Source organism: Thalassophryne amazonica, chromosome 2, assembly GCF_902500255.1.
Source record: "Thalassophryne amazonica chromosome 2, fThaAma1.1, whole genome shotgun sequence".
In the NCBI taxonomy this organism is placed as follows: Eukaryota; Metazoa; Chordata; class Actinopteri; order Batrachoidiformes; family Batrachoididae; genus Thalassophryne; species Thalassophryne amazonica.
The window spans coordinates 100,990,241-101,015,647 of record NC_047104.1 but is presented as its reverse complement, the minus strand read 5'-3'; the positions used below and the strand labels follow the sequence as shown (position 1 = coordinate 101,015,647).

Here is a 25,407-nt window from a genome sequence, read left to right as displayed (position 1 = left end):
CATAAGTCAGAACAAGATCTAAGATATGATTAAAGTGGTGGGTGGACTCATTTACTTTTTGAGCAAAGCCAATAGAGTCTAATAATAGATTAAATGCAGTGTTGAGGCTGTCATTCTCAGCATCTGTGTGGATGTTAAAATCGCCCACTATAATTATCTTATCTGAGCTAAGCACTAAGTCAGACAAAAGGTCTGAAAATTCACAGAGAAACTCACAGTAACGACCAGGTGGACGATAGATAATAACAAATAAAACTGGTTTTTGGGACTTCCAATTTGGATGGACGAGACTAAGAGTCAAGCTTTCAAATGAATTAAAGCTCTGTCTGGGTTTTTGATTAATTAATAAGCTGGAATGGAAGATTGCTGCTAATCCTCCGCCCCGGCCCGTGCTACGAGCATTCTGACAGTTAGTGTGACTCGGGGGTGTTGACTCATTTAAACTAACATATTCATCCTGCTGTAACCAGGTTTCTGTAAGGCAGAATAAATCAATATGTTGATCAATTATTACATCATTTACCAACAAGGACTTAGAAGAGAGAGACCTAATGTTTAATAGACCACATTTAACTGTTTTAGTCTGTGGTGCAGTTGAAGGTGCTATATTATTTTTTCTTTTTGAATTTTTATGCTTAAATAGATTTTTGCTGGTTATTGGTAGTCTGGGAGCAGGCACCGTCTCTATGGGGATGGGGTAATGAGGGGATGGCAGGGGAGAGAAGCTGCAGAGAGGTGTGTAAGACTACAACTCTGCTTCCTGGTCCCAACCCTGGATAGTCACGGTTTGGAGGATTTAAGAAAATTGGCCAGATTTCTAGAAATGAGAGCTGCTCCATCCAAAGTGGGATGGATGCCGTCTCTCCTAACAAGACCAGGTTTTCCCCAGAAGCTTTGCCAATTATCTATGAAGCCCACCTCATTTTTTGGACACCACTCAGACAGCCAGCAATTCAAGGAGAACATGCGGCTAAACATGTCACTCCCGGTCTGATTGGGGAGGGGCCCAGAGAAAACTACAGAGTCCGACATTGTTTTTGCAAAGTTACACACCGATTTAATGTTAATTTTAGTGACCTCCGATTGGCGTAACCGGGTGTCATTACTGCCGACGTGAATTACAATCTTACCAAATTTACGCTTAGCCTTAGCCAGCAGTTTCAAATTTCCTTCAATGTCGCCTGCTCTGGCCCCCCGGAAGACAATTGACTATGGATGCTGGTGTCGCTAACTTCACATTTCACAAAACAGAGTCGCCAATAACCAGAGTTTGATCCTCGGCGGGTGTGTCGTCGAGTGGGGAAAAACGGTTAGAGATGTGAACGGGTTGGCGGTGTACACGGGGCTTCTGTTTAGGGCTACGCTTCCTCCTCACAGTCACCCAGTCAGCCTGCTTTCCCGGCTGCTCGGGATCTGCCAGGGGGGAACTAACGGCGGCTAAGCTACCTTGGTCCGCACCGACTACAGGGGCCTGGCTAGCTGTAGAATTTTCCATGGTGCGGAGCCGAGTCTCCAATTTGCCCAGCCTGGCCTCCAAAGCTACGAATAAGCTACACTTATTACAAGTACCGTTACTGCTAAAGGAGGCCGAGGAATAACTAAACATTTCACACCCAGAGCAGAAAAGTGCGGGAGAGACAGGAGAAGCCGCCATGCTAAATCAGCTAAGAGCTAGTAGCTACGCTAAGCTAGCGGATTCCTAAAAACACGCAAAGTGAATAATGTGTAAATAATTTAGAGGTGATTCAGCAGAAGGAGTGCTTTAGTTAAGGCACGTAAAGATTACACTGGGAAACAAATCGTAATCTAGATAACTAGATCAATCTAACTGCGCAGATTAAACAGCTAACAGATACAGAAAAACACCGCTGTGCTCCGGAACAGGAAGTGATAGTGGAAGTCAGAGCAAAGTGTTGAAACTAACTGCGGTTTATATACCTGTTATGGTTGTATATTATTTATCTGACTTTGTGGCCTCTGCAAGCCTCTGTGCTGCTGGAAATTCCTTATAGCTGTGCGTGTTTTACTGTTGTTCTGACCGAGGAAAAGTCAAGGGGAAAAAAATTATGCTTCCACAAGTATTTGAATTTTTGTTTGTTTGTGTCTGTTTTTTTTTTTTTTTTAAGAAAAGAAAGGCAAACTGCGCCACCAGGAACAGGATCATTACAACTTTGTGGAGTTGTTTTAAGGTCAAATTGACCTTTTTACAGCCTTACTCATATTAAAACATTGTAGCATTCAAGCCTGAGTGCTCAACACACCTTTGAGTTGAAGTAAAAGAACTGAAACTGAGATTTACACATCCTTCAAATTCTGGAGTGTTGTTATCAAGGTGGCTTGGTGGTGCTGCCTCACAGCAAGAAGGTCATGGGATCGATTCCCACCTATGGCCTTCCTTTGTTTTGTTTTCAAAGCCTATGTCTGGTGGCCATCAAAACCACTGCTGCTTATAACTACTTACAATATACAGTGCTGATGATATACAGTAGTGTTCAGAATAATAGTGGTGCTATGTGACTAAAAAGATTAATCCAGGTTTTGAGTATATTTCTTATTGTTTCATGGGAAACAAGGTACCAGTAGATTCAGTAGATTCTCACAAATCCAAGAAGACCAAACATTCATGATATGCACACTCTTAAGGCTATGAAATTGGGCTGTTAGTAAAAAAAAGTAGAAAAGGGGGTGTTCACTAATAATAATAATAGTAGCATCTGGTGTTGACGCTACAAACTCAAAACTATTATGTTCAAACTGCTTTTTTAGCAATCCTGTGAATCACTAAACTAGTATTTAGTTGTATAACCACAGTTTTTCATGATTTCTTCACATCTGCGAGGCATTAATTTTGTTGGTTTGGAACCAAGATTTTGCTTGTTTACTAGTGTGCTTGGGGTCATTGTCTTGTTGAAACACCCATTTCAAGGGCATGTCCTCTTTAGCATAAGGCAACATGACCTCTTCAAGTATTTCGACATATCCAAACTGATCCATGATACCTGGTATGCGATATACGAGGTCTGTCCATAAAGTATTGTACCTTTTTATTTTTTTTTTAAACTATATGGATTTGATTCATATGTTTTCACGTCAGACAAGCTTGAACCCTCGTGCGCATGTGTGAGTTTTTCCACGCCTGTCGGTGACGTCATTCGCCTGTGAGCATGCCTTGTGGAAGGAGTAGTCCCGCCCCGTCGTCGGATTTTCATTGTCTGGAAATGGCGGAATGATTTGGGGTTTTCTTCCATCAGAATTTTTTCAGAAGCTGTTACAGACTGGCACCTGGAAACCATTCGCAAAACTTATCTGGCTTTCGGTGAAAATTTTACGGGCTTCGCAGAGAATAAGGACTATTACTACAGCTTTAAGGATGGCCCACAACGGTGCTCGGTGCGCCGCGCTCCGAGCCGCGACGACAGGCACGAACCACTGGATCATTTCTAAATGGATGGCTGTGTGGAGCTGGGACCGTCGTGTGCACTTTCTCTGGTTATCACAAGAGCTGGACATCAACCATTTTCTGGCAGATTTCACTTTTAACAAGAGATTTTGTCGTGGAAAGCCGCGCGGAGGCTTTGTGCATCACGACCGATTCACTGTTCGAACGAGACAAAGAACGCCTCCGTTTCGGCGTGTCAGAGGACAAGTTTGGACATGCCTATCTCGGCTCTCAATGCTTACCAGTCAAGTGAGTTATGAGAGAAATTGTGGAGAGCTGGGCATGTCCGAACACCCCCTTTTCTACTTTTTTTTTTACTAATAGCCCAATTTCATACCCTTAAGAGTGTGCATATCATGAATGCTTGGTCTTGTTGGATTTGTGAGAATCTACTGAATCTACTGGTACCTTGTTTCCCATGTAACAATAAGAAATATACTCAAAACCTGGATTAATCTTTTTAGTCACATAGCACTACTATTATTCTGAACACTACTGTAACTAATTTTCTACCGGGACTATTTACCATGTGCCACATCCATGGTAATCAGAGTGATCAGAACTACCTTCTAAGACTGCCACAGTGCCAAATATACACTGGAATATTAAACAAAATCCAACCTGGTCATACTTCTTCTGTCAATATGTGTGAACAATTTAAAAAGTAGATTGTTTTTTGTGTTATGTACTGTATTTGCTATTTTAAGTGTACACTGCATTTTTAACTCCAAGGATGGCTCCCTCTTTTACACTTGTGGATTCATTTCTGAAACTAACAAAAGAAAAAGCTTGTTCCCAAACTAAGTACTCTTAAAAGGTGAGTAGAGCACTTAAATACCTGATTGCTAACATTGTTTTAATATGACAAATGGTAAATGGACTGCATTTATATAGCACTTTCCATCTGCATCAGAAGCTCAAAGCGCTTTACAATAATACCCCACATTCACCCCGATGTCAGGGTGCTGCCATACAAGGCGCTCACTACACACCGGAAACAACTTTAGGTTTAAAAAAGTGAACTTCCCAGTGGGCACTGTGAAATTGTACCAGCATTGGTTGTATTAATGTCAGTCAACATGATAATCAACCGATAATCAGTCTGCTGATGTAAATTCCTCAGAATATGACATTGATATGAACTTGATATGTGGTTAGGGTTAGCAGATGTGTTGTTATTTTAGTGTTTATTATAATAACAAGAATGTTGTATTGAATATCTACCTTGACCCAATTTTCATATACAGCCTATTTTCTGCGTTGACTCAACATCAGACTTCAACATGGTTTATTGGCTCAACACCACTTTGCCCACTGGGATTATTCATGAACACTGCAATTGTATTTTCCAGACTATTGTATTGGTCACATTTGCCATAAGCATTCATCATGAAAAGGGAAAAACATAGTTAATTCGCACAAGTCTGTAAGTTGCATTTATTTTTGAAATGTGGTGCTACTGCTACAGGCAACAAGAAACAAAATTATTTTAATTTGCTCATTATTTATTTATAATGCAAACAATGCTAATTAATGTGATGGTAGGAGGTACAAAACATGAGTAAACTGGTTGTTGTGGCCACTGAACAGACAATTACTGATGAGGTAAACTTGCAATGTAATTGAATGCTTGAAAACTCAGCACATTATTAATTTATAACACAAAAAAGTTTGTAAATAGTGATAGACTTACATTAGTTAGCTGACTTGCCTTTGCTGTTCTTATTGTCTCACACAGTTCAAACAAGTGTTTTGCTGATTAATGCAAATGTTTTATTCCCTCTTTTGATTCCAGAGCATGGTAGTTTGAGCGTGTGATCTCTAAGATAAATAACGTTTTTGTCATTCAAAGCTTGAGCTGCTATTTCTCTTGGTATTTTTACAGCAATGGAATTACAATCACAGCAAATTGCCATTGTAAGATAAAATATGGCCAGATTTTGATATTATAATTCTGTTGCCATAGAATTGCTCTTTTTCTTCTTCTTCTGCTCCAGAGTGCGAATCAGTTGTTCATTCAATATACAGGAGCATCTTATTATACATGTAGATGGTGCCATTTTGTGGCCATGGATGATAATGCAACATTTTTTTCCATATATAAAAATTGGTTTGCTACACAAGTTGCAGCACCTCTCAAGCTAGTAAAAAGACCACCACTTATAGTTCAGAAAATATGGTGCTTTTGGAGGAAAGCACACATGAAAATAGTTCTGTGCACCTTTGATGCCCGACACATTTTTCTAACACTGTAATAAATTACAAAAAAAAAACCTAACCCGACAGCGTCTCTGCTTTGGCTGGTGCTAAATTACATCTGAGACACTGAGAGGAAATACAGTAAAAAGTGCTCGTGCACAGTCATTATGACAAGAGTACACCAGCTATAGATATGATGGCATGTTTTTGGTTTAATATTAGTAAATGGACAGGTTGATGAGCCTTTAGATGAGCCTGTGCAGAACATTCTCCTCCACCCACAGCAGGAGAGGCTGCACTGAGTCAGTCCCTGCTGCAGGCACAGCCTCTGTGGACATTTGCAGTAGTACCTCTGGTAATACAAGCATTAGGGACAGGCCCATGCTCAGCAGCTCATACAGAAATACATAATCCTGGGCATTGTCCCTCAGGTGGCCGGCGAGGGCTCGGCCTGTGCTGCTAACACAACGAGACAGGTACCGAGGGACATTGCACACAGCGTGAGTCACACTTAGAGGCCAGCTCAGGTGTTTCCTCAGGAATGAGCCGACGGTACCTGCAGCGGGTCGTCTGTGCTGCTCAGGGGGGATGCTGAGCTGAGACGCTTCTCCATTAACAGCACATCTCTCTCGCAGTCCACCTCTGTTCTGATTCTGAGACAAGGAGGTGATCCATATACGGTTTAGACAGAAAATTCAGCTAAGATGGAACTGAATCTGCATTGTTAGAAGTAGAGGTACTCACTGAAAAATTACTCTGTAGGTTTGTTGCATTTTTCCGTTGAGCAAAATGCAGTTTGCAGTACAATTTTCCTGTGAGATCGCATAGGCTGTTATTACAGCATATCAACAAACACAGATATTTGATTGTGACTGCAATGCAACTACGCGCTGTCACAAACCGTTTTCCGAGTCGAAGGTGTGTGATCCAGGGCGCAGAGCGGACCTGCAGGTGGAACAACAAAAACATTCCCTGTGGAAGTGGAGCCCCTCGGCACTAATCCTCTCCACCATATAAACACGACGCTCACACGAGTGACACTTGGCACATGACTGAGGGAGCATCCTTCGCACTGAGGCGTCCTGCAAGACACAGGACAGACAGAAGATAAACATCAGTTATCTGCACATTGAACTGCCACAGACACATGCGTCAGACTGCAAACCAGTTTAACACTACGCCACGTCAGTCCTGCTATTTTAGTAGTTGTTGTCACAGAAGTGTCACAGCTGTCAGAGGCAACTCCCATGCACAAATTAAAACAAGCTCAAATTGAAAATCCATATTATTTATCTGTGACAATGTACGTTAAAAATCACCAGGGCTCTAGCCAGGACCATTTTAGTGCCAGGTAATTTACGTGATCACGGGTCACTGCTGGGGGTCAAGGAGGCAGAGCCCCCTGACGTTATAGGGCTTTATACCTCTAAAATGTTATTAGTAAGCCCTATTTTAACTCATTTTGAGTGGTTTTAGATGCATTGAAAGCAAGAATAATAGACCAAAAATGACATTTATGTTGTAATATTTGTAATATATCAAAGTTCTTTTTTGCATGTTTCTGTCAAAGTCTAAGTTAATCAAATAAATAATGTTGAAAAGGTCATAACATTGAAAAGGCTAAAAACACATTTATATTTGATGAACATAGCATTTGCTCTCTTCTTCAAAAATGACACCTTTAATCCAATGAAGCAGGCAGTTTTTCTATCATGACAGTTATGGGGGGGGGGGGGGGGGGTTCAACATTTTTGAGTGGGATTGCAAAAACAACAATAAAAAAACAATATAAAACTATTAACATGAAAACATGTCAATATGTCAAAAACATGAAAAGTATTACCTTTTCATGTGGAAAATAAATGATACCCTTCTCCTCCTCTCCCCTCCCCCTCCTCCTCCTACTCTCTCTCCATCCCGCTCCCCTCCCTCTCGCTGTCACAGAGCTAATGAAGCGTTTTGGAAACATGAAGCCTTTAAACTGCAAAATAAACCGTAAATTTCTGAATGTATCGCCATCTACGGACATGGAACGAACTCTGGATTATTGCATTAAAGATTCTGATGGAGTTGTTGTTTTTCCTTTCATTCAGAGGGAGCTGTCCACTCTAAGCTACCTTCAGCACTGTTGTTTCACAGAATGCTGAAAGCAGCTGACTGCTGATCTCTGCTGTTGAGGCGGATTTGATAAGAAAAAATGGAGATAAATATATTTCTTATCTCTTTAATTATTTGGTTGAAATTGCAAAATAAAGCAAACTATGAAATACGATCAAAATGGTACATTGTCACCAATATCTCCAGTTAATTTTTTGGAAAATCCTTGCTGGGTGGGGTGGACAGCAATTTGAACCCGAAAGCTGGGGTGGAAATTTGCAGTTCCGGGTGGTGCTGCCCAGCGCTGCCCACGCGTAGCTAGAACCCTGAAAATCACTATTAATTTTGTAATAATAGCTGTGAGCAATCTGACATTTGTGTTGTGTGGGCTGCCTGAAGAGGAGGTAATGCGGCCCACCACCACCAGATTATGCCCTGACTGGAGTGCGGGCCTTCAGCACGAGAGGGCGCTGCCGCCACGGACCACAGCCGGGGGTGACAGCTGTCACTCATCATCTCATGACAGCGGTCACCCATCAACACTTCATCATGCTACTGCCATAAAACCCGGACGTCATCTCCACCTCGTTGCCGAGATATCTTCGACCTGTGAAGGTAATACTCTCAGCCGTTGGTTGTGCTAAACACAGAATTCTCTGAGTTGTTGCAGGAGTTCCTGAGGAGCCTACTGTTAACGGGGACGCTAAGTTTTGGGGAAACGTGACAAGTTGACGGCACGTCAGACTAAGTAGCCTCAGTCTCTTACTGTGTTAGAGGTGGAGGGTGAATCTCCACCTTTTTGTTACTGGGTGTACACACACCCACATCTTATTGTCTCTGCTCCTCGCCAGCAGTAGCAGATCCGACACTCGGAGACGGTGGCCACCTGGGGACTTGGAACTTGGCGACTCCAGTATTCTCCAGGTTCGGTGGCGGAGGAAATCGTGTGGTTCCGGTTCTTCTCAGGACAGACGTCTTCTATCCTCGAGCCTACCCACACATCACCTTTGTGATTGACTGTTTGCAAAATCTTATATTCCTCTGTATTGTGGTTGTGCTCATTCACGACAGTAAAGTGTTCATATTCGACTCTTTCATTGTCCGTCATTACGCCCCTGTTGTGGGTCCGTGTCACTACACTTTCCCCAACAATTTGACCTTTACCAAAATGATTGACCGCTGGATGACCTTGCCAGGAAAGTTCTGTAATCCACCTAAGTATATGAACCACATTTGGTTCAAATTGAGTTGAAAATTAAATTCCTTGATCTTGACTTTTGCCAAAATGAATTATTTAAGGGCAGTTTCGGGGTCAACTTTCACTGACCTACCAGGTTTGGTAGAAATCAGCAAAAGGACCTGAGATGCGTAGGTCAACAAACAGACAGACAAATGTGATCTCAGCCAAAATGATTGACCTTTGGCAAATCTGACTTTCCCACCTCCATATTAAAGTAAATACACTTAATGCAAACTGGAGTTTAAAAAAAATTACATTTTGACCTTTTACTCCAATAATCAATCTTTGACAAATTTGACCTCAACCAGAACCCACCTACATATGTGTGCCATGTTTGATGGACACTGGAGTGAAGTGAGTTCTGTACCAATGGTCAGATTGGACTAAGCTCACTTACACAGTAAAAATTAAGTTTATATTTTGTCAGTTGTTCTTTTAAAGTTATTTCAGCCAATAATGTGAATGTAGCCTTGGATGTGCAGCCCGGCACAGTCTCATGCCATCATGAACTGGCGTGAGACTGCGTTGGCACGTGCACAGCAGCGTGACAAGACAGAAATGTGCTGTTTTCGATACTATCTAAGGTGATGGGTGAGCTGTGTGTTTGTCACTGGCAGCTTGTTTTCTGAGATTCAAAACAGAGCAGAACATAGTTAAACAGCATTAGATGGGCAGCATCAAGAAATATATGCCCATTTCCTCCAAGAATATTTGATCCAAAAATAAACATGAAATTCTTTCCTGTGTTTTAACATGTGGCTGCTGCAGAATGTTTGGGGCGGATGGAGACGAGGAACCCACAAAGTACCACTTCAAAATACACACTTCTCTTCTGTGCTGGTATTTAAACACACAAGAGACATTTAAGTCAAAGAACACTTGCAAAACAAGGAAAAAAGAGGAAAAGAGTCATTGGTCTGTAAAAGCATAAATAAGAAAATGCAACAGAGCTTGTTATTTTCAAATAGCCACACTGGGCCTCATGCAGTAACCAACTGCTCGACAGGTTTGTCTGCTACTCATGGATGTCATTTAAGAGAACTTCCCATATTCACCAGTTTTCTCATATTTTGAATTTTTTCATAGGTACTAACAACATGAGTGGTCCAGTATGAGTCATAAATAGTCTGCTGTCTTTCAAATCTGTTCTCAGTAAATAAGTGAATATTTCATTGTACTGATGCAGTTTTAATTTAAAATTCCTACATGAAATACACATCATAATTATGGTGATGTCATCCCGTTTAACACTACAATTTTAGCATAATTCTAAACCTATTCATATAGCTTTATAATATAACTAATTTAAGATGAGGTATTCCTTAATTTAAGATAAACTAATATATTCCTTTCTAAATCCCACAACAGGAAAATATGCCAGAATCACAAACATCACTAACCCCACTGGGGAGGTGGGGGGCACCGTCAGGCTGGTCCAGAGACACTAAACCCTACCACTTACAGGTGGTATGTGGAGTGAAAGAATTCATCCCATGTCGAGGAGAAAGGTTCAGAAAAGGTGCCTGTGGGCGGCTCCCGCTGGTCCACAAACTACTATGAACATTTAATGCTGTAAAACCACTCATGGCACGTGTTGGACCCTCTCACAGGGAAGACACTAATATCCTTGATTTGATTAAACTTTTTTGTAAATCAATTTTCTTGGTGTGAGCTGTTCCTTCCAAACCTTGGACATTGCTTAATTAGCACAAGGTATCAGACATTTAAGACTTCTTGTATCATTATCTTGAGGACTGTAAGGCCAAGTGGTTAGTGCACTTGGGTTCAGTGTGGAAGGTTCCCGGTTCAGACTCCACCCCTGCCACATTTCTCTGGGTAATATGGAGTTGCGTCAGGAAGGGCATCCGGCATAGAAGTTGTGCCAAATCAAAATGCAGATCCACCTTGGATTTGCTGTGGCGCCCCCGAGTGCAAACAAGGGAGCAGCCGAAGGGACTTACTTTTATTTGTATACATATGGTATGTTGCAGAGGTGGGATTAAGCCACTGTCAAGTCATTCTGAAGTTAATTATCAGCAAGTGCCAAGTCAAGTCTGAAGTCATAACTGACTTCAAACTTGATTCATGACTTGATGGTGACTTTGTCTCATCTGTGGTATGTCGCACCTTGAACAACAACTGCAAACTTAAGTTAATCAGTTGTTAGAAAACAAAGTTTTAATGCAAAAAAATTCTGCAGGTGTGGTTCTACATTTAACTTGAGTCTTAGTCAAACAAAATACAAAATGAAAGTTGAAAAATACTGCTGTGTGAGTAGACAAGTATGAAAATGTGTTCTATAAGTAAGTCTTATCTTCACCAAGGAGGTAATGGAGGATAACCCTAAAAGTAATGAATAGATTTCAATAAAAATTGGTGGATAGATAGATAGATAGATAGATAGATAGATAGATAGATAGATAGATAGATAGATAGATAGATAGATAGATAGATAGATAGATAGATAGATAGATAGATAGATAGATAGATAGATAGATAGATAGATAGATAGATAGATAGATAGATAGATAGATAGATAGATAGATAGATAGATAGATAGATAGATAGATAGATAGATAGATAGATAGATAGATAGATGCCATCGAAAAACAAGGGATTTTATTTTGAATTTGATCTGGAATATATCGGACTTGGCCGAGGTATGTGCTGTCTGTAGTGCAGCAGATAAGAGAATATTTAGAGCAGAATCCAGCAAATAGTGATAAAAGCATCAAATTCGGCAGAAATACTCCTTAGACATTCCTCTTTTGAAAAAAAAAGATTGGGCACTTGAATTTTCAGTCAGCGTCCAGGTAGAGGTCAATTGAAGAATTATACAGGGGTCAAAATTAAAATATGCTCCAATCATATTGAAACCTATACCACATTATTTACCTGATCATAAAGATTCCAAAAAGGTATAGCTTGGACTATCTGTGACTGAATTCTATCGAGTTATGGGATAAAAACAGCAAGAATGGTGGCAAAGGTCAGTGTCAGTTTGCACAGGGGTCAAAAGTTAAAGTTGCTCCAATTTTGGTAAAAAGTGATGCAAATTATTAGTTGATTTAACAGGGTTTTAAAAAGGAATAGTTTGGACCATGTATCATGCTTAGTTATCACGTTATGGGGTAACATGTCACATGTCATAGAATGCAATGGACATGGACCTTGTTTGACCTTTACTTTGGAGACTAAACATTCAGCACTGTCAAAACTACTCCATTTATTAATCCTATTAGCTCAACCAATAATTTGCATGACTTTTTACCAACACTGGAGAAACTTTAACTTTTGATCCCTGTACAAACTGAAATTGACCTTTGTCACCATTTTTGCTGTTTTTATCCCATAACTCCATATAATTCAGTCACAGATAGTCCAAACTATACCTGTTTGGAATCTACATGATCAAGCAAATAATGTGGTGTAGTTTTCAATATGATTGGAGCATCTTTTAATTTTGACCACTGTGTAATTCTTCAATGAACCTCTACCTGACCATCGATTGAAACTTCAAGTGGCCAATCATTTTTTTCAAAAGAGGAATGTCTAAGGAGTATTTCTGCCGAATTTGATGCTTTTATCACCATTTGCATGATTGTTTCAGTTATCTGCTACACTACTGAGTGCCTTCTAGTTCATCATTGTTCCACTGGAATAGACTCCAACTCAACCGTGACCCTTAATTGAAATAAGCAGCTTTAGAGAATGAATGAATATTCCCCATTGTTATTGACAGCACTTGTGTTCTCCTTCAGAACATAAAGCAACATGAGAATACGTTTGCCAACTGTTAAAAATCAAACATAAATAAAAACATGCATATTTGTGAACAAAGCTTGTATGTGCAAGCAGACAGGTTGTGAATCAGACAGTGCAGAACACAAGGTCGAGTGGGGTCACACATCGTGCTTGACATGTCACCTTTGGCGTGGTGGAGTTGTCTCCTGAGAACAACCCACTGAGGTGCACAGCTTTTTCCTTTATGCTCTTTGTGTGAAACTCTCTAGCGTGTTGTGTCTGAGCTTTTTTCTGCAGGATGACACGGAAGGAAACAACAAACAGACAGTGTCACTTCCTCATCAAGTCAAATTCTTCCATGATCAAATGAGGAGTCATGAACGTAGACACACTTAGTTAAGTAAGTTCATAACCGCTGAAGAACTAATTTTAAAAAAGAGATGGACTCTAACAACTAAGTATGTAGTCACTGTGGTGAGGAGAACAAAAACAAAAAATAGCTGTTAACTTTCGAGCGGTGGGGATGGAGGTATAAACTTGGGTGGCGGTGGTTCCATACTGTGGTGCAGGGGTGCCGAAAAGGCGAGAATAAGGAGAAGGAGTCTAGGAGTCCATCAATAACAGGAGCCCAGAGAGGCCGTGAATACAATTATAATAGTGACAAAATAATATAAGGGGTGGCCCAGTAAGATTTCTTTTCATGGGGCCAAACATCCCTGGTGGCACCCCTGCTGTGGTACACGTGTTGATGTATGGCACCAGCAACCACGCCCAGACCAGACCTGAAGACTGTAGGGACTCAAATTAGAGCCACTGCTTCTTCGCATCAAAAGCAGCCAGATAAGATGGTTTGGGCATCTGCTGAGAATGCTACCGAGTCGTTTTCCTCAGGAGGTCTTCCAGTCACATAAGACTGGGTGGAGGCCCTGGGCAACAACCAGGACATGCTGTTCCCAATTGTCTTAGGAATGCCTAGGGACAACCAGGAGGTGTTAGAGGACTTGGCCAGTGACAGGGAAGTGTAGGATGAGCTGTTAAAAATAAAAATTTAAAATATTATTATTGTTGAAAATTTAATGTCAATTTTACATTGGTTGTTGCGATTTTGGTCGTGGTGGTGGGGTTGTTTGTTTGTTTTGCTGCCCTGTTGTTTCCCTGTCTTGTCTGCACACTGGCTTCCTTTGCAGTGAATTCACTGTCTACCTCTCCACTCATCATTCAACATGATATTAGCTCTGGCTTCTCGTGTGTTGTACGTATGTACTGTACAGAAACCTGTATTACAAGCTAAGGTCAGCAATTAATGTGATTCATTTAAATAACCTGTTTTTAGAATGTAGCCTTCCACACGTCCTCTATGCCCTGACCAGGCTTTTCCACACACAGACGGCACAAACATGTGACTGCGTGTCTGTCTTAGTTTGTTCCAGGTCTGCTGGCCTGTTTTTGCCATTTGTGTTCCGCCGACTAATTAGGGGCTGACTTGACCATCTGACTATTACACAAACCTAAATGTATAATCAAGGCTTATAAACGGCTTGAAAATGGAGACGTTTACAGTGGAAACATGCAACAACGAAAAAGAAGGAAAAGCAAAAGAGTAAAAGATGTTCACCTCAGAGAGCTTTTCGTCCACCTCCCTGAGGCGCTGGAGAATTCTTGACATGACTAGGGCTGCTGAGCGGTAGGAGGGAGGAGAAGCAGGAGAGTCTGCACTGCCGGACTGAGGCCAGGGCTTCGTCTGACTGCGTGTCTGATCAACATGCCTGAGATTCTCTATAGAATATGGATTCTGGGGCTGAGGCTGGACTTGTGGTTTGGTGGGAAGTGTCTTAGGCGGCAGCCGGACTACGTGTTCTTCAGACTGAAAGTGGTAATACAGTACAAACATGAACTGAATGCAGTCAAATAATGAGAGTGGGGATTTCTATATAATAGAAAATATATATATATATATTTTTTTTTTTTTCAAATATGCTTACATCCACTTCAGAGATTGTGCATTGTGTAATTTGGGAGATATTTCATATAGGAAGTAGGTGTCTACCATGACAAAAAAACCACCCCATGCAAAAAGGAAAACTGCAATATATACTGTAATTTTAACATCTTTCGAAATATTAGAATGTAATTGTTTTGACTTCATGATTAGTTTTGATGAACCCTGCATTGAACACAACATTCAAGTTTATGATATATAATGCTCTTGACTTGGTAGTACTTGTTTTAGAGAAGTCACAAAAGCTACATAAGTACTGATATTATTACAGTGATCATGCAATTACACATGTAATTTCAATTCACAGCATGGCAAGTTGTAGTAAATCAAGTGTCATGGTCAAGCCAAAAACAAGATCTCAGGCTAAAGAATTTGATAAAACCTTTGACAATGGTTTATGTTTTTAAAGTTTTTGAAGAGCATGGCCTCCTCCTAAGTTCTGTTATTCACACAGTGTGACTGAAATAAAACCGTTGACAATGGTTTATGTTTTTGAAAAGCATGGCCTCCTCCTAAGTTCTGTTATTCACACAGTGTGACTGAAGTAAAACCTTTGACAATGGTTTATGTTTTTGAAAAGCATGGCCTCCTCCTAAGTTCTGTTATTCACACAGTGTGACTGAAATAAAACCTTTGTGAAAGAATTGTGTTTATAAAGTTTTTGAAGAGCATGGACAAACTTTACACATAGCGGAATAGCCAGATAATTACAAATAGACCATATTTTGTTACATTCATGGGGTGGGGGTTATTTTCAAGATATAGGATTCATTTTGATGCCAAAATGCTGGTATTAATATTGTGAATCATTTCCCAAGTGGATGTATTGAAATTCTGACTTGTGATTTTTGTTTGTTGTTTGTGGAAAAAACAAACAACACACACACACACACACACACACACACACACACACACACACACACACACACACACACACACACACACACACACACACACATATATGTTGTTTGTTTTTTCCATTACCATGATTACCGGACATTTAATTTAAAATACTCAAACATTTCTCTTAGTATTAAACTCAAATGTAAGATGTTTAAAGAAAGTTTATTCAATAAACGAACCAATTACCAAGTTAAAAATATTTTTAAAAATTTGTTCATGTGAGAGATTGTAATGACAAGGTGTAACATAGTTTTTTTTTGCTTTTTAAATAACATGCAAAATAGCAGCACAAATAATTTAATATTGTTTGTAAAAAACTTTATACTGTATGCAACTATTGGCTGGGGTTCATTTGAAGACATATTTCACTTTGTAAAATTTTTATGCTCTGTGTGCTTGCTTAGGAATCAAAAGAAGAAATGTGAGCCCCAAAAAATGAAGCAAAAATCAAAAGATACACCAGTGTGTTTAAGGAAGTCTCAAAATGTGGAAAATGTATTTAGTGTTTAGTTACTGCAGCATGAATGATGGTGATGACTCCAGTTTATAAATCAATGCTTGCAATTGCTTAGAGGAATGAAGTGATTTAACACATTTTGATACTGTGTCAAACATAATCTCTTTTTTGTGTGTAATTTATATATTTGTCTGGGTTAAATTGGTTTCTTATGTCCAAACTTTAAGCAGTCACTAAATGTAATAAATAAAGGAAAGCTACATGTATAAGAGGCTTATCTATTTTTACATGTGTGATTTGTATAAACAACCTTCCCCAATCTGCTGCCTGCTTTTTGCGTGGTTTCTACATTTTGACTTCCTCCAGGAGATGTATCCCTGTGGGACCTAAGATCTGAGTTTAATGTGCAGACTCTCAAGAACGTGCAGAAGACAGGACTTCTCAAGGTCTGGCTGAGTTATTGCAGAAAGATTTGGAAAAGGGTTAAGACAAACAGAAAAAGATGCATACATGTTGACGCACACACACACACACACACACACACACACACACACACACACACACACACACACACACACACACACACACACACACACACACACACACACACACACACACACACACACACACACAAACAATGCTTCTATCAATCAATGTATATCTAGTGTTTGGAAAGCTGGATGTGAAGTGCTTGCCACTATGTCCACTATGTGCACATGACATAGTGGAGTTTGTTTGTTAAAGTTGATTTGTGAGGAGAGAAATTTAACAGAGCTACTCATCAAGCTAACATGCTGAACCTGCTCTCGGCCAGAGTCCTCTTCAGCAGGTATTGATGATGCTCACAGGTCTTCCTTCTGCTTGATTTGGTGAATATCTGACAGTCACAGAAGGGTCCTCTTTTAAGTTTGTTTTGTAAAACACAAGCAACAGTGGCCTTTGTTTCCACAAGGACCAAGGCTTCTCAAGCAACTTTATAGACCTGTAGCTTGTGTTATGGTCGTTGTGCATGTTCAAATATGTCAACATGGCCCAAAATAGGAGGTTCACTGGCCCTCACCTGTATGCATCAGAACCCAAACTTTCAGAGCTGAACTTGCAGTCGTTTTGATGGAACTAACTGTGGAATGTTTGCAAACCCATTGATTGATTGACACCATTAATACTTTGCTTGCTCTGCTAACCACATCAGCAAAGGAATTACAGGTGACCAAATATGCCTTCTATTCAAAGTCCAAACCAAAACTAGAAAACAACAAACACTCAGTGCAATTCCACGCTTTATCTCAGCCAATGTCCAATAAAGTTTTGTCTTATCAGACAGTGTTATGTCTCAGCGTGTAGCTCTATCGGCAGGTCCGTCCAGCTATGATTTATTGGTAGGGTTACATTTCATCCTGATGTCACTGTGAGGACAACCAAGTATCCTACATTATTGATTGATGAATAAAACACCCAAGGACTAACTCTGGTAAGTGCATCTAGGTGAACCTGTCCATTACAGCATGACATCAACATGCAAGGGACAACCATGAAATCACTACCCAAAAACAGTAACATAACATAAATCAAATGTTATATATGTATAATATTTTTTTACCTGTTTTCGGATGGTGGAGCTGGATGTGCTTTGAAACTTGGCCAGTAGTTGATTGGAAATAGATCGCACCTTATTTTCTTTGGGTTCTGTGGTTTCTTGACCCTCTGGCATTGAAGATCCACTGTTGGAAAGATTGGTTGCCTAAACAGCAACAGAAATTTAAGGTTAAAGTTAAATTAACTATTTCAAAAATAAAATGACGGTACTGGCATACCTCCTCCAAATAACTGCAGAATTTTCGTCTCCTCTTATAATTGGAGTCTGTGCTCTCTGAAGACTTATTATCCTGAAAGCCAAGGATGCGAGAAAATAAGCCAGTCGCAGGAATTAGAGTTTAACATTCACACATTAGTACTAACAGACTAACAGGGCTCTAACAGAGATGTAGAAAGTCCGCATGTTGTACATCACACATAAATTTATAGATTGGAATTACCTTTGGCACACGTTTCCTGTGCAGTGCAAGGCTGCGCTCATTATTAATACTCCTGGCTTCCTTAGATGGATAATATTTATTGTTTTCATCCACCTTCCTGGGTCCTGCAATGCAACACAGACTGCATTAACGTTTTTATCAAATGTTCACTGCATAATCATACATGTCCAATAATGTCACTTAAGAATATGATTGGTTGTGCTGTTTGTAAAGGGAAATACTGCTGTTAAAAATAAAATAGATTTCGTTAAGCATTAAATCATGTGTCAGAGGAGAGAGTTGCCTGAGGTGAAATAAGCATTAAAAAGCATTGAAAATGTATTCATAAGGTCTGTTACAGACCATACATTCTTTTCATGCTTCTATACTTGGCAAAACACTCAACTCAACACATATGGCATTTTGCATGAAACCACACGAAATGCAATACTTGTTTTGTCTGTTTTGGGCACGTCCTACTTATAGGATATAGTAACAAAGACTGGGTACACAAAGAAGAAACACCAAAAGAGTGCACCTGAGGACGGTAGAGGTGTACCACGGAAGAGCTCGTAGAATTTGGACAGATATGTAATCATTGCGGTTTTATCCAACTCCTGGTCAGAGCATTGCTCCTTCCCAGATGTGAAAGGTCGGATCCCAAATTCTCGCTCACTGATATCAAAAGCCAGCTGAAGGTTTGAAGTGTGGTCTTCCTCATTTAGTGAGTTGAAATCTCTGAAAGAGAAATATGGAACTGGCTTAGTCCAGGTGCCAGATATGACCCCCATGCTCCCCCTACACCCACCATAAAGTGAAACCTATTTTTTCTGAAGCCCTAGCATGTCCACAATACCAAATGAGAAGGTAGCAGTCTGTAAACTCATTTGCACTAGTAGTTTTGGTATCATTTTGAATACAAATTCAAATTCACATTTTCGCTCCATGTTCATGTACAAACCATTCGTTATTTTGGTGCACATCATAATCCACTCCATTGTCACTCAATCCATACATATGACATATCAAATTGTTCATGGGCATCCCTAGAGTATAAATACAATGTGATATTAGCAATAACAATCACTAATAGTATCATTTTGATCAATTAAAATGGTGTACCGTAGTGAAACTGAAGTTCGATTTGTTTGTATTGTAGCTGATTGGTCACTCCAATACTTCAATCATGGCATCACCAGGTACTAAGCATTGCTCACTTACATGAGCAACTTTTACCTCATGAAATATTTGTACCACTGAACTCATAAACATTCATTATTTGTATAATAAACAACAGAAAAGAGACTTACATTTTGATGTTCCACTGATGCTTAACAGTCCAACACAAACTTTACATAGGAGTCCAAAATTGCGACAATGTAGTCCTTGATGCCGTGCACTGACTTTGTATACTTCCAAAGTACACCTCAACATGTACTCATATATGTTTGTGAAGAGTAGATTTTTCAGTATCATAGTGCTGTTGAAATGAAATGCTCACAGGGTTTTAATAGTTACTAAATCATCACAGGAATGTAACAGTAATGTTTGTCAGTTGTCTTTAAAAGATTATATTTTTGACGTAGACTTCATTTTCTCTCTGTCCCAGGTGACTGACAAACTGTAGGGTGCAAACTCATTTGTGTGCTTGTCAAAATAATCAGACAAACTTCTTACCCATAACTGATTTTCACATCAATAGAATGTGTTTTTCAGAGAAGAAAACTGCAGCAAATTACTTTAAATGGATGAAAAAGTGTTCTGGCATCAGTTCATATGCTGACGACGAGCAGACGCCATCAGAATTATCACAAATAAGAGCAGTAACCAAGCAGCAGCATGGACAAACTCCTTTCTTCCTTTTCTAAGAACCTGCAGCACACTGCAGTCTGCTGACTGCCACAGCACGTTTGAAGGAGAGTGCCAGCGATTACTGCAAACCTACAGTTAAAATCAAATTGTAGAGGCATATGGTGACGTTTGAAGCAGTAATTTAACAGTAAGCAGATACAGTTAAGTTTGTAAATATACTAATCTACAGGCATTAACTGCTTGCTTTGTAAGACATACAAACCTTTGAAAATCCACCCATCCATCCATTTTCTACACCCACTTACTCCAATTAAGGGTCATGGGGGGGGGTTGCAGAAGCCTATCCCAGCAGTCACAGGACGTGAAGCAGGGTACACCCTGGACAGGACTCCAGTCTGTCACAGGGGCACATATAGACAAACAAACACATTCACACCCCCACACACACCTACGGACAATTTAAAGATTCCAATCCACCTAACCTGTATGCCTTTGGATGTGGGAGGAAGCCGGAGCACCCGGAGGGACCCCACACAAACACAGGGAGAACATGCAAACTCCACACAGAAAGGCTATAAGTGAGAATCGAACCCATGACCTTCTTCCACTGTGCTGCCCAAACCTTACAAACTACAAATTAAAATGCACTCTATGTTTTTAAAGGTGATTTTGCCATTTGGGCGGACTACTAAAGCACGCTCACTCTGAAGAGTTACAGTGCATCTGGAAAGCTTCACTTTTTCCACATTTTTTATGTTACAGCCTTATTCCAAAATGGACTGAATTCATTTTTTTTCCTAAATTCTACACACAACACCCCATAATGACAATGTGAAAAAGATTTTTTTTTTTTTTTTTGAGATTTTTGCAAATTTGATAAAACAAAAAACAACCTAAGAAATCACATATACAAAATTATTCTCAGTCTTTGCCATAAATTCAGTTGATTGGACATGACAACTGGACACCTGTCTAAACTGAGCGATCGGCCTTAGTCAGAGAGGTGACCAAGAACCCTATGGTCACTCTGTCAGAGCTCCAACATTCCCCTGTGAAGAGAGGAGAACCTTCCAGAAGGACAGCCATCTCTGCAGCAATCCACCAATCAGGCCTGTATGGTGGATATGAGTGAACAGACCGAAGCCACTCCTTAGTAAAAGCCACATGGCAGCCCACCTGGAGTTTGCCAAAAGGCACCTGAAGGACTCTCAGACCATGAAAAACAAAATTCTCTGGTCTGATGAGACAAAGATTGAACTCTTTGGTGTGAATGCCAGGCATCATGTTTATAGGAACCCAGGCACCATCCCTACCGTGAAGCATGGTGGTGGCAGCATCATGCTGTGGGGATGTTTTTCAGTGGTAGGAACTGGGAGACTAGTCAGGATTGAGGGAAAGATGAATGCAGATGAATGTACAGAGACATCCTGGATGAAATCCTGCTCCAGAGAGGTCTTGACCTCAGAGTGGGGAAGCAGTTCATCTTTCAGCAGGACAATGACCCTAGGCACACAGCTAAGATATCAAAGGAGTGGCTTCAGGACAACCAAGAAGAATGGGCAAAACTGCCCAAAGATAGGTGCACCAAGCTTGTGGCATCATATTCAAGAAGACTTGAGGCTGTAATTGCTGCCAAAGATCAATCAATCAATCAATCAATCAATTTTATTTATATAGCGCCAAATCACAACAAACAGTTGCCCCTAGGCGCTTTATATTGTAAGGCAAGGCCATACAATTATTACGTAAAATCCCCAATGGTCAAAACGACCCCCTGTGAGCAAGCACTTGGCGACAGTGGGAAGGGAAAACTCCCTTTTAACAGGAAGAAACCTCCAGCAGAACCAGGCTCAGGGAGGGGCAGTCTTCTGCTGGGACTGGTTGGGGCTGAGGGAGAGAACCAGGAAAAAGACATGCTGTGGAGGGGAGCAGAGATGCATCAACAAAGTACTGAGCAAAGGGTGTGACAACTTGTGTATAAATGATTTCTTAGTTTTTTAATTTTTTAATAAATTTGCTGAAAAATTCATGGGGAAATTTTCAGAGGAAAAAATGAATTCACTCCATTTTGGAATCAGGCTATAACATAATAAAATGTGGAAAAAGTGAAGCTCTGTGAATACTTTCCGGATGCACCATATGTACAGTATGTTGTTGTTATGTGCAGACACGGGTTGAGGAGCGGACCAACGTCTGACCGAACCCAGCGCTAAATAACCAGAAAGCGGTTCCAAAAACAAAACAGTTTTATTTCCCCTCCAGTGCAATAATTAGTGTACAACATAAATATTTGGTTTGTCTGGCGGAGTGAAGGACGGCGCGCTCTCCAGCGCCCAAAAGGATCGAAGCCTTGGTGCTTCTGGACTCAGATTCACCGCCAAACACCCCCCAGGTGGACACGACAAACTGACTCTGTGAAGGATGGAAAAGGTGAGGTAAGTCAACAGAGCTATAGCAAATATCCTTCAGAGGCACACACTATCAGCAACACATTCAGGTCTGAATTTAAGCTTTATGTAAATGAGCAGCTTCTCACAACAGGTGGAGGATCATCAGTCCGTACGCCACGGCAGTGAGAAGCAATACTGCACAATTCTCATCAATGTTCAAATATACTGCGTAACAAAATGCCAAATTACAATTAACGATCATTCAGACAATAATCACCTCTGATGTGTGCTGACAGAATGTGTCCCTCACCCATCCTCCTTCACAGGCACGATGTGTCAAACCCTGGCGCGGTCCTCAGCGTCTCACAAACGAACGTCACAAGGTCGAGTTCCCGGCAATTCTGCTTGAATCACTCATGGCTTAAATGCAGAACGCCATCTCATTATCTGCTTCAGCTGAAAGTCTTTAAGTTTGCACGTGAGCATCATCCACAGGTGCAGCTAATAATGCTGATGAGGGTGAAGGACTCTTCTGCCAGCACCTTCTCCACAGAGAAAAACCAGTTTGCATACCACCTGGAGAGCAAAGAAAAGAAAACAACACAAAAACATCCAGCCAAACCCTCCAACACACAACAGTTGTGGTGACACAGACACAATCATGTATATGGATTTGTTGATAAGAGTGCTGATTTGCAAACACTGTATTTTTTTTTCCTTTTTTTTTCCAAAATATAAGGCACCTAAGAGACTGTGGACATTAGGCACTACAGGTGGTTCTTGTTGATAATATCAGTAAGTGTGAAAGCAATAGCAGCACACTCTCGAGAAGACTTGAGTGTTGTTTCGCTGTCATTCCAAGTGCCATTAACAGAGTATCGTTTTACAAAATGAAATGTATGAATGCAGTAAAAACTGGTGAGACAAGAGAAAGGTATTCATAGAAGTTTCACAATGACTGTTGCGCCACTGCTGGCAGCTGCTGATGTTATCTGAAGGTTACATACATCAGCTGGGGTCTGAATCTGTGGATGAGGGCACAGAGGGCAATGCCGCTTTCCCAAGAAGAAGTCAGGTCTGTAATTGTTACATTCTTGTAGCCTTCCGTCTGTTTCTGGCACCAGGTAAGAAGTCTTGCAGGTCGGATCTCGGACTCTGCAGGAAAAAATGTAGCGTGAGGTTTCACATTAAAGCAATGCCATTGCTCAAGCAAATAATCCCAGGAATGCACATGTTGAGAGAGTTAGATTAAAGAAGACATGACGCCAAACAAGTCAATCAACCCAGTGACAGTAAGTAAGGTCTTGACAGAAGTGGAGGAAGTGGTCGCTGAGGTATGTGCACATCTCTGTCTAAACATGTTCTTGATGCTGCTTTCAGTGGGTGACTCAATTCTGCCAAATGTACAGTTTAGATCAGCAGGTAAATCAGACAACATTTCTTGTATGGGGTTAAACAGTATATGAGTTTGAAATGCCAGTACTTTTTGATCCTATTTGTATGACTGACTTATAATTATAAAAATTTTATTTCAAAAATAACAATACTTTTGATGCAGTACAAAACTGGAGTTGTATCAGAAAGGCCATTCGCCATAAAATGTGTGCCAAAGGCACAGATACAGTAAGAGTGTTACATTTGACTGCACACTAACCTAACAATGTTATAAACTCCAAGACACACTGGCTTTTCAATAAGAGGTAAGTTGTTGTTTTCCTAACAATAAAAGTAAGAAGAAGTAATTTAATACATTTGCACAAATTCAAAAGAACAGTCAGCAGTAGTAACGCTTTGAGTGGCAGTTATTAGTCATAAAAAAATAATGTTACCTCGCCTACACAGATTGACAGGCCGCCGTATGGAAGCAGCACGCTCCAGTGTGCAAGACGTCAACTCGCCACTGATGTATAAGTGCCGCACCTGAAACAGGAAGAGGGAATGACGAAGGGAAAATATTGTCATGAAATTGCATTATGTAGATCCTTAAACTAAAGTCAACATATGTAGGTATGGACATATGTGTCCAAATATGGGTGCCAAATTCAACCCCTCATCTGCATCATGACACCTGGGTAACTGTTGGGGTGAAATACAGTGGGGACTTTGTGTGTATATTTAACCTCTACGTTGTGTGTGTTGTTCTCTGTCCACTCCATCGCTCCACCCTCGGGACGCAAACTCACAATCTCCAGCATGGGAGGCGGGCGCTCTGTCCGGGAGGCTAAAACTCATGGGCCCTTGTGTCTGTGGCCAGAGCATCTTTTGGTGTTGGGCAGTGAGGTTTACTGACTACCATAGACACAGTGACTCCTGCTGGCCTCCGTCACACAGAGAAGGCTCTTAGTATGCCTAATCTAGGTCTTACTACGTGACCACTCATTTTACACTATATCAGTTGAGAGCTACCAAGGAATTCTCCAGAGAGAGCAGTTAGGCTAGTATCTCACTGAGCCACGACAGCTTGCAAATGGCATCCACGAGGGATTTTGTGTGACTTTCCTGGGGGTTTGTATTCTCCTCATGTAAGTCACAGGGTGTCGCTCTCATGTTGGTTGAATTTGAAACAAACCAAAAATTTTGCAGCAAAAAAAAAAAATCTTCTCTCTAAATAGTCACAGAGTCCTTGTGGGCATCTTGAACCCCTCTCACTGTAGTTTCCATGAGTCATAAAGTGACAACATGTGAGACAACTTGTAAGGGGTTGACGGCTCACTTTTCCTTTTATATGAGCCAGGCCGAGTGAGTCCAGCAGCCAGGCAGCAGGCAGGGTTTTATAATGTTTTGTTTTGTTTTTTTGGGGGGGGTTGAGAACTGCAATGGAAGTACGTTTAAAGCTTTATTGTGTTATCCTCTGCAATTTGCATAGATGTGGCTATTCAAACACATCAAAAGCACTTCCAGAGTCTGTACTCATGTTGAGGTGTGCTTTGAGTGGATCCCAGAGCCCGACTAGTGGAGGATTGTATAAGCGGAGGATCAAATACTTGTCATTCTGGGAAGGATAGGACAGTGGAACAATAATATTGATGAGCCGCAGCTCCAGGACATCATTCTGCAAGTTGGTGACTGTGCTGTTCACACATTCCTTCCTGTTTTTTTAAAAAAGCATTTA

General features: G+C 40.6%; 1 protein-coding gene across 4 annotated transcripts in view; it reads right to left on the bottom strand.

Annotated features, from left to right (window-relative positions):
* Positions 1-25,407, bottom strand: part of mical2a (microtubule associated monooxygenase, calponin and LIM domain containing 2a) — a 124,648-nt gene that overhangs the window by 14,518 nt on the left and 84,723 nt on the right. Inside the window, exons 11-21 of one of the 4 annotated variants that reach the window (XM_034190702.1) lie at positions 24,125-24,215; positions 23,303-23,450; positions 18,632-18,831; positions 18,115-18,218; positions 17,893-17,964; positions 17,679-17,819; positions 14,335-14,583; positions 12,903-13,010; positions 6,540-6,720; positions 6,383-6,450; positions 6,195-6,291 (exon numbers count right to left, since the gene is read on the bottom strand). In XM_034190702.1, the coding sequence (XP_034046593.1) occupies positions 6,195-6,291; positions 6,383-6,450; positions 6,540-6,720; positions 12,903-13,010; positions 14,335-14,583; positions 17,679-17,819; positions 17,893-17,964; positions 18,115-18,218; positions 18,632-18,831; positions 23,303-23,450; positions 24,125-24,215 (1,459 nt within the window). Of the gene's footprint in view, positions 1-4,465; positions 6,292-6,382; positions 6,451-6,539; positions 6,721-12,902; positions 13,011-14,334; positions 14,584-17,678; positions 17,820-17,892; positions 17,965-18,114; positions 18,219-18,631; positions 18,832-23,302; positions 23,451-24,124; positions 24,216-25,407 lie in introns of those variants that run through there. The other 3 variants (XM_034190685.1, XM_034190695.1, XM_034190708.1) reach the window with 3 other exon arrangements.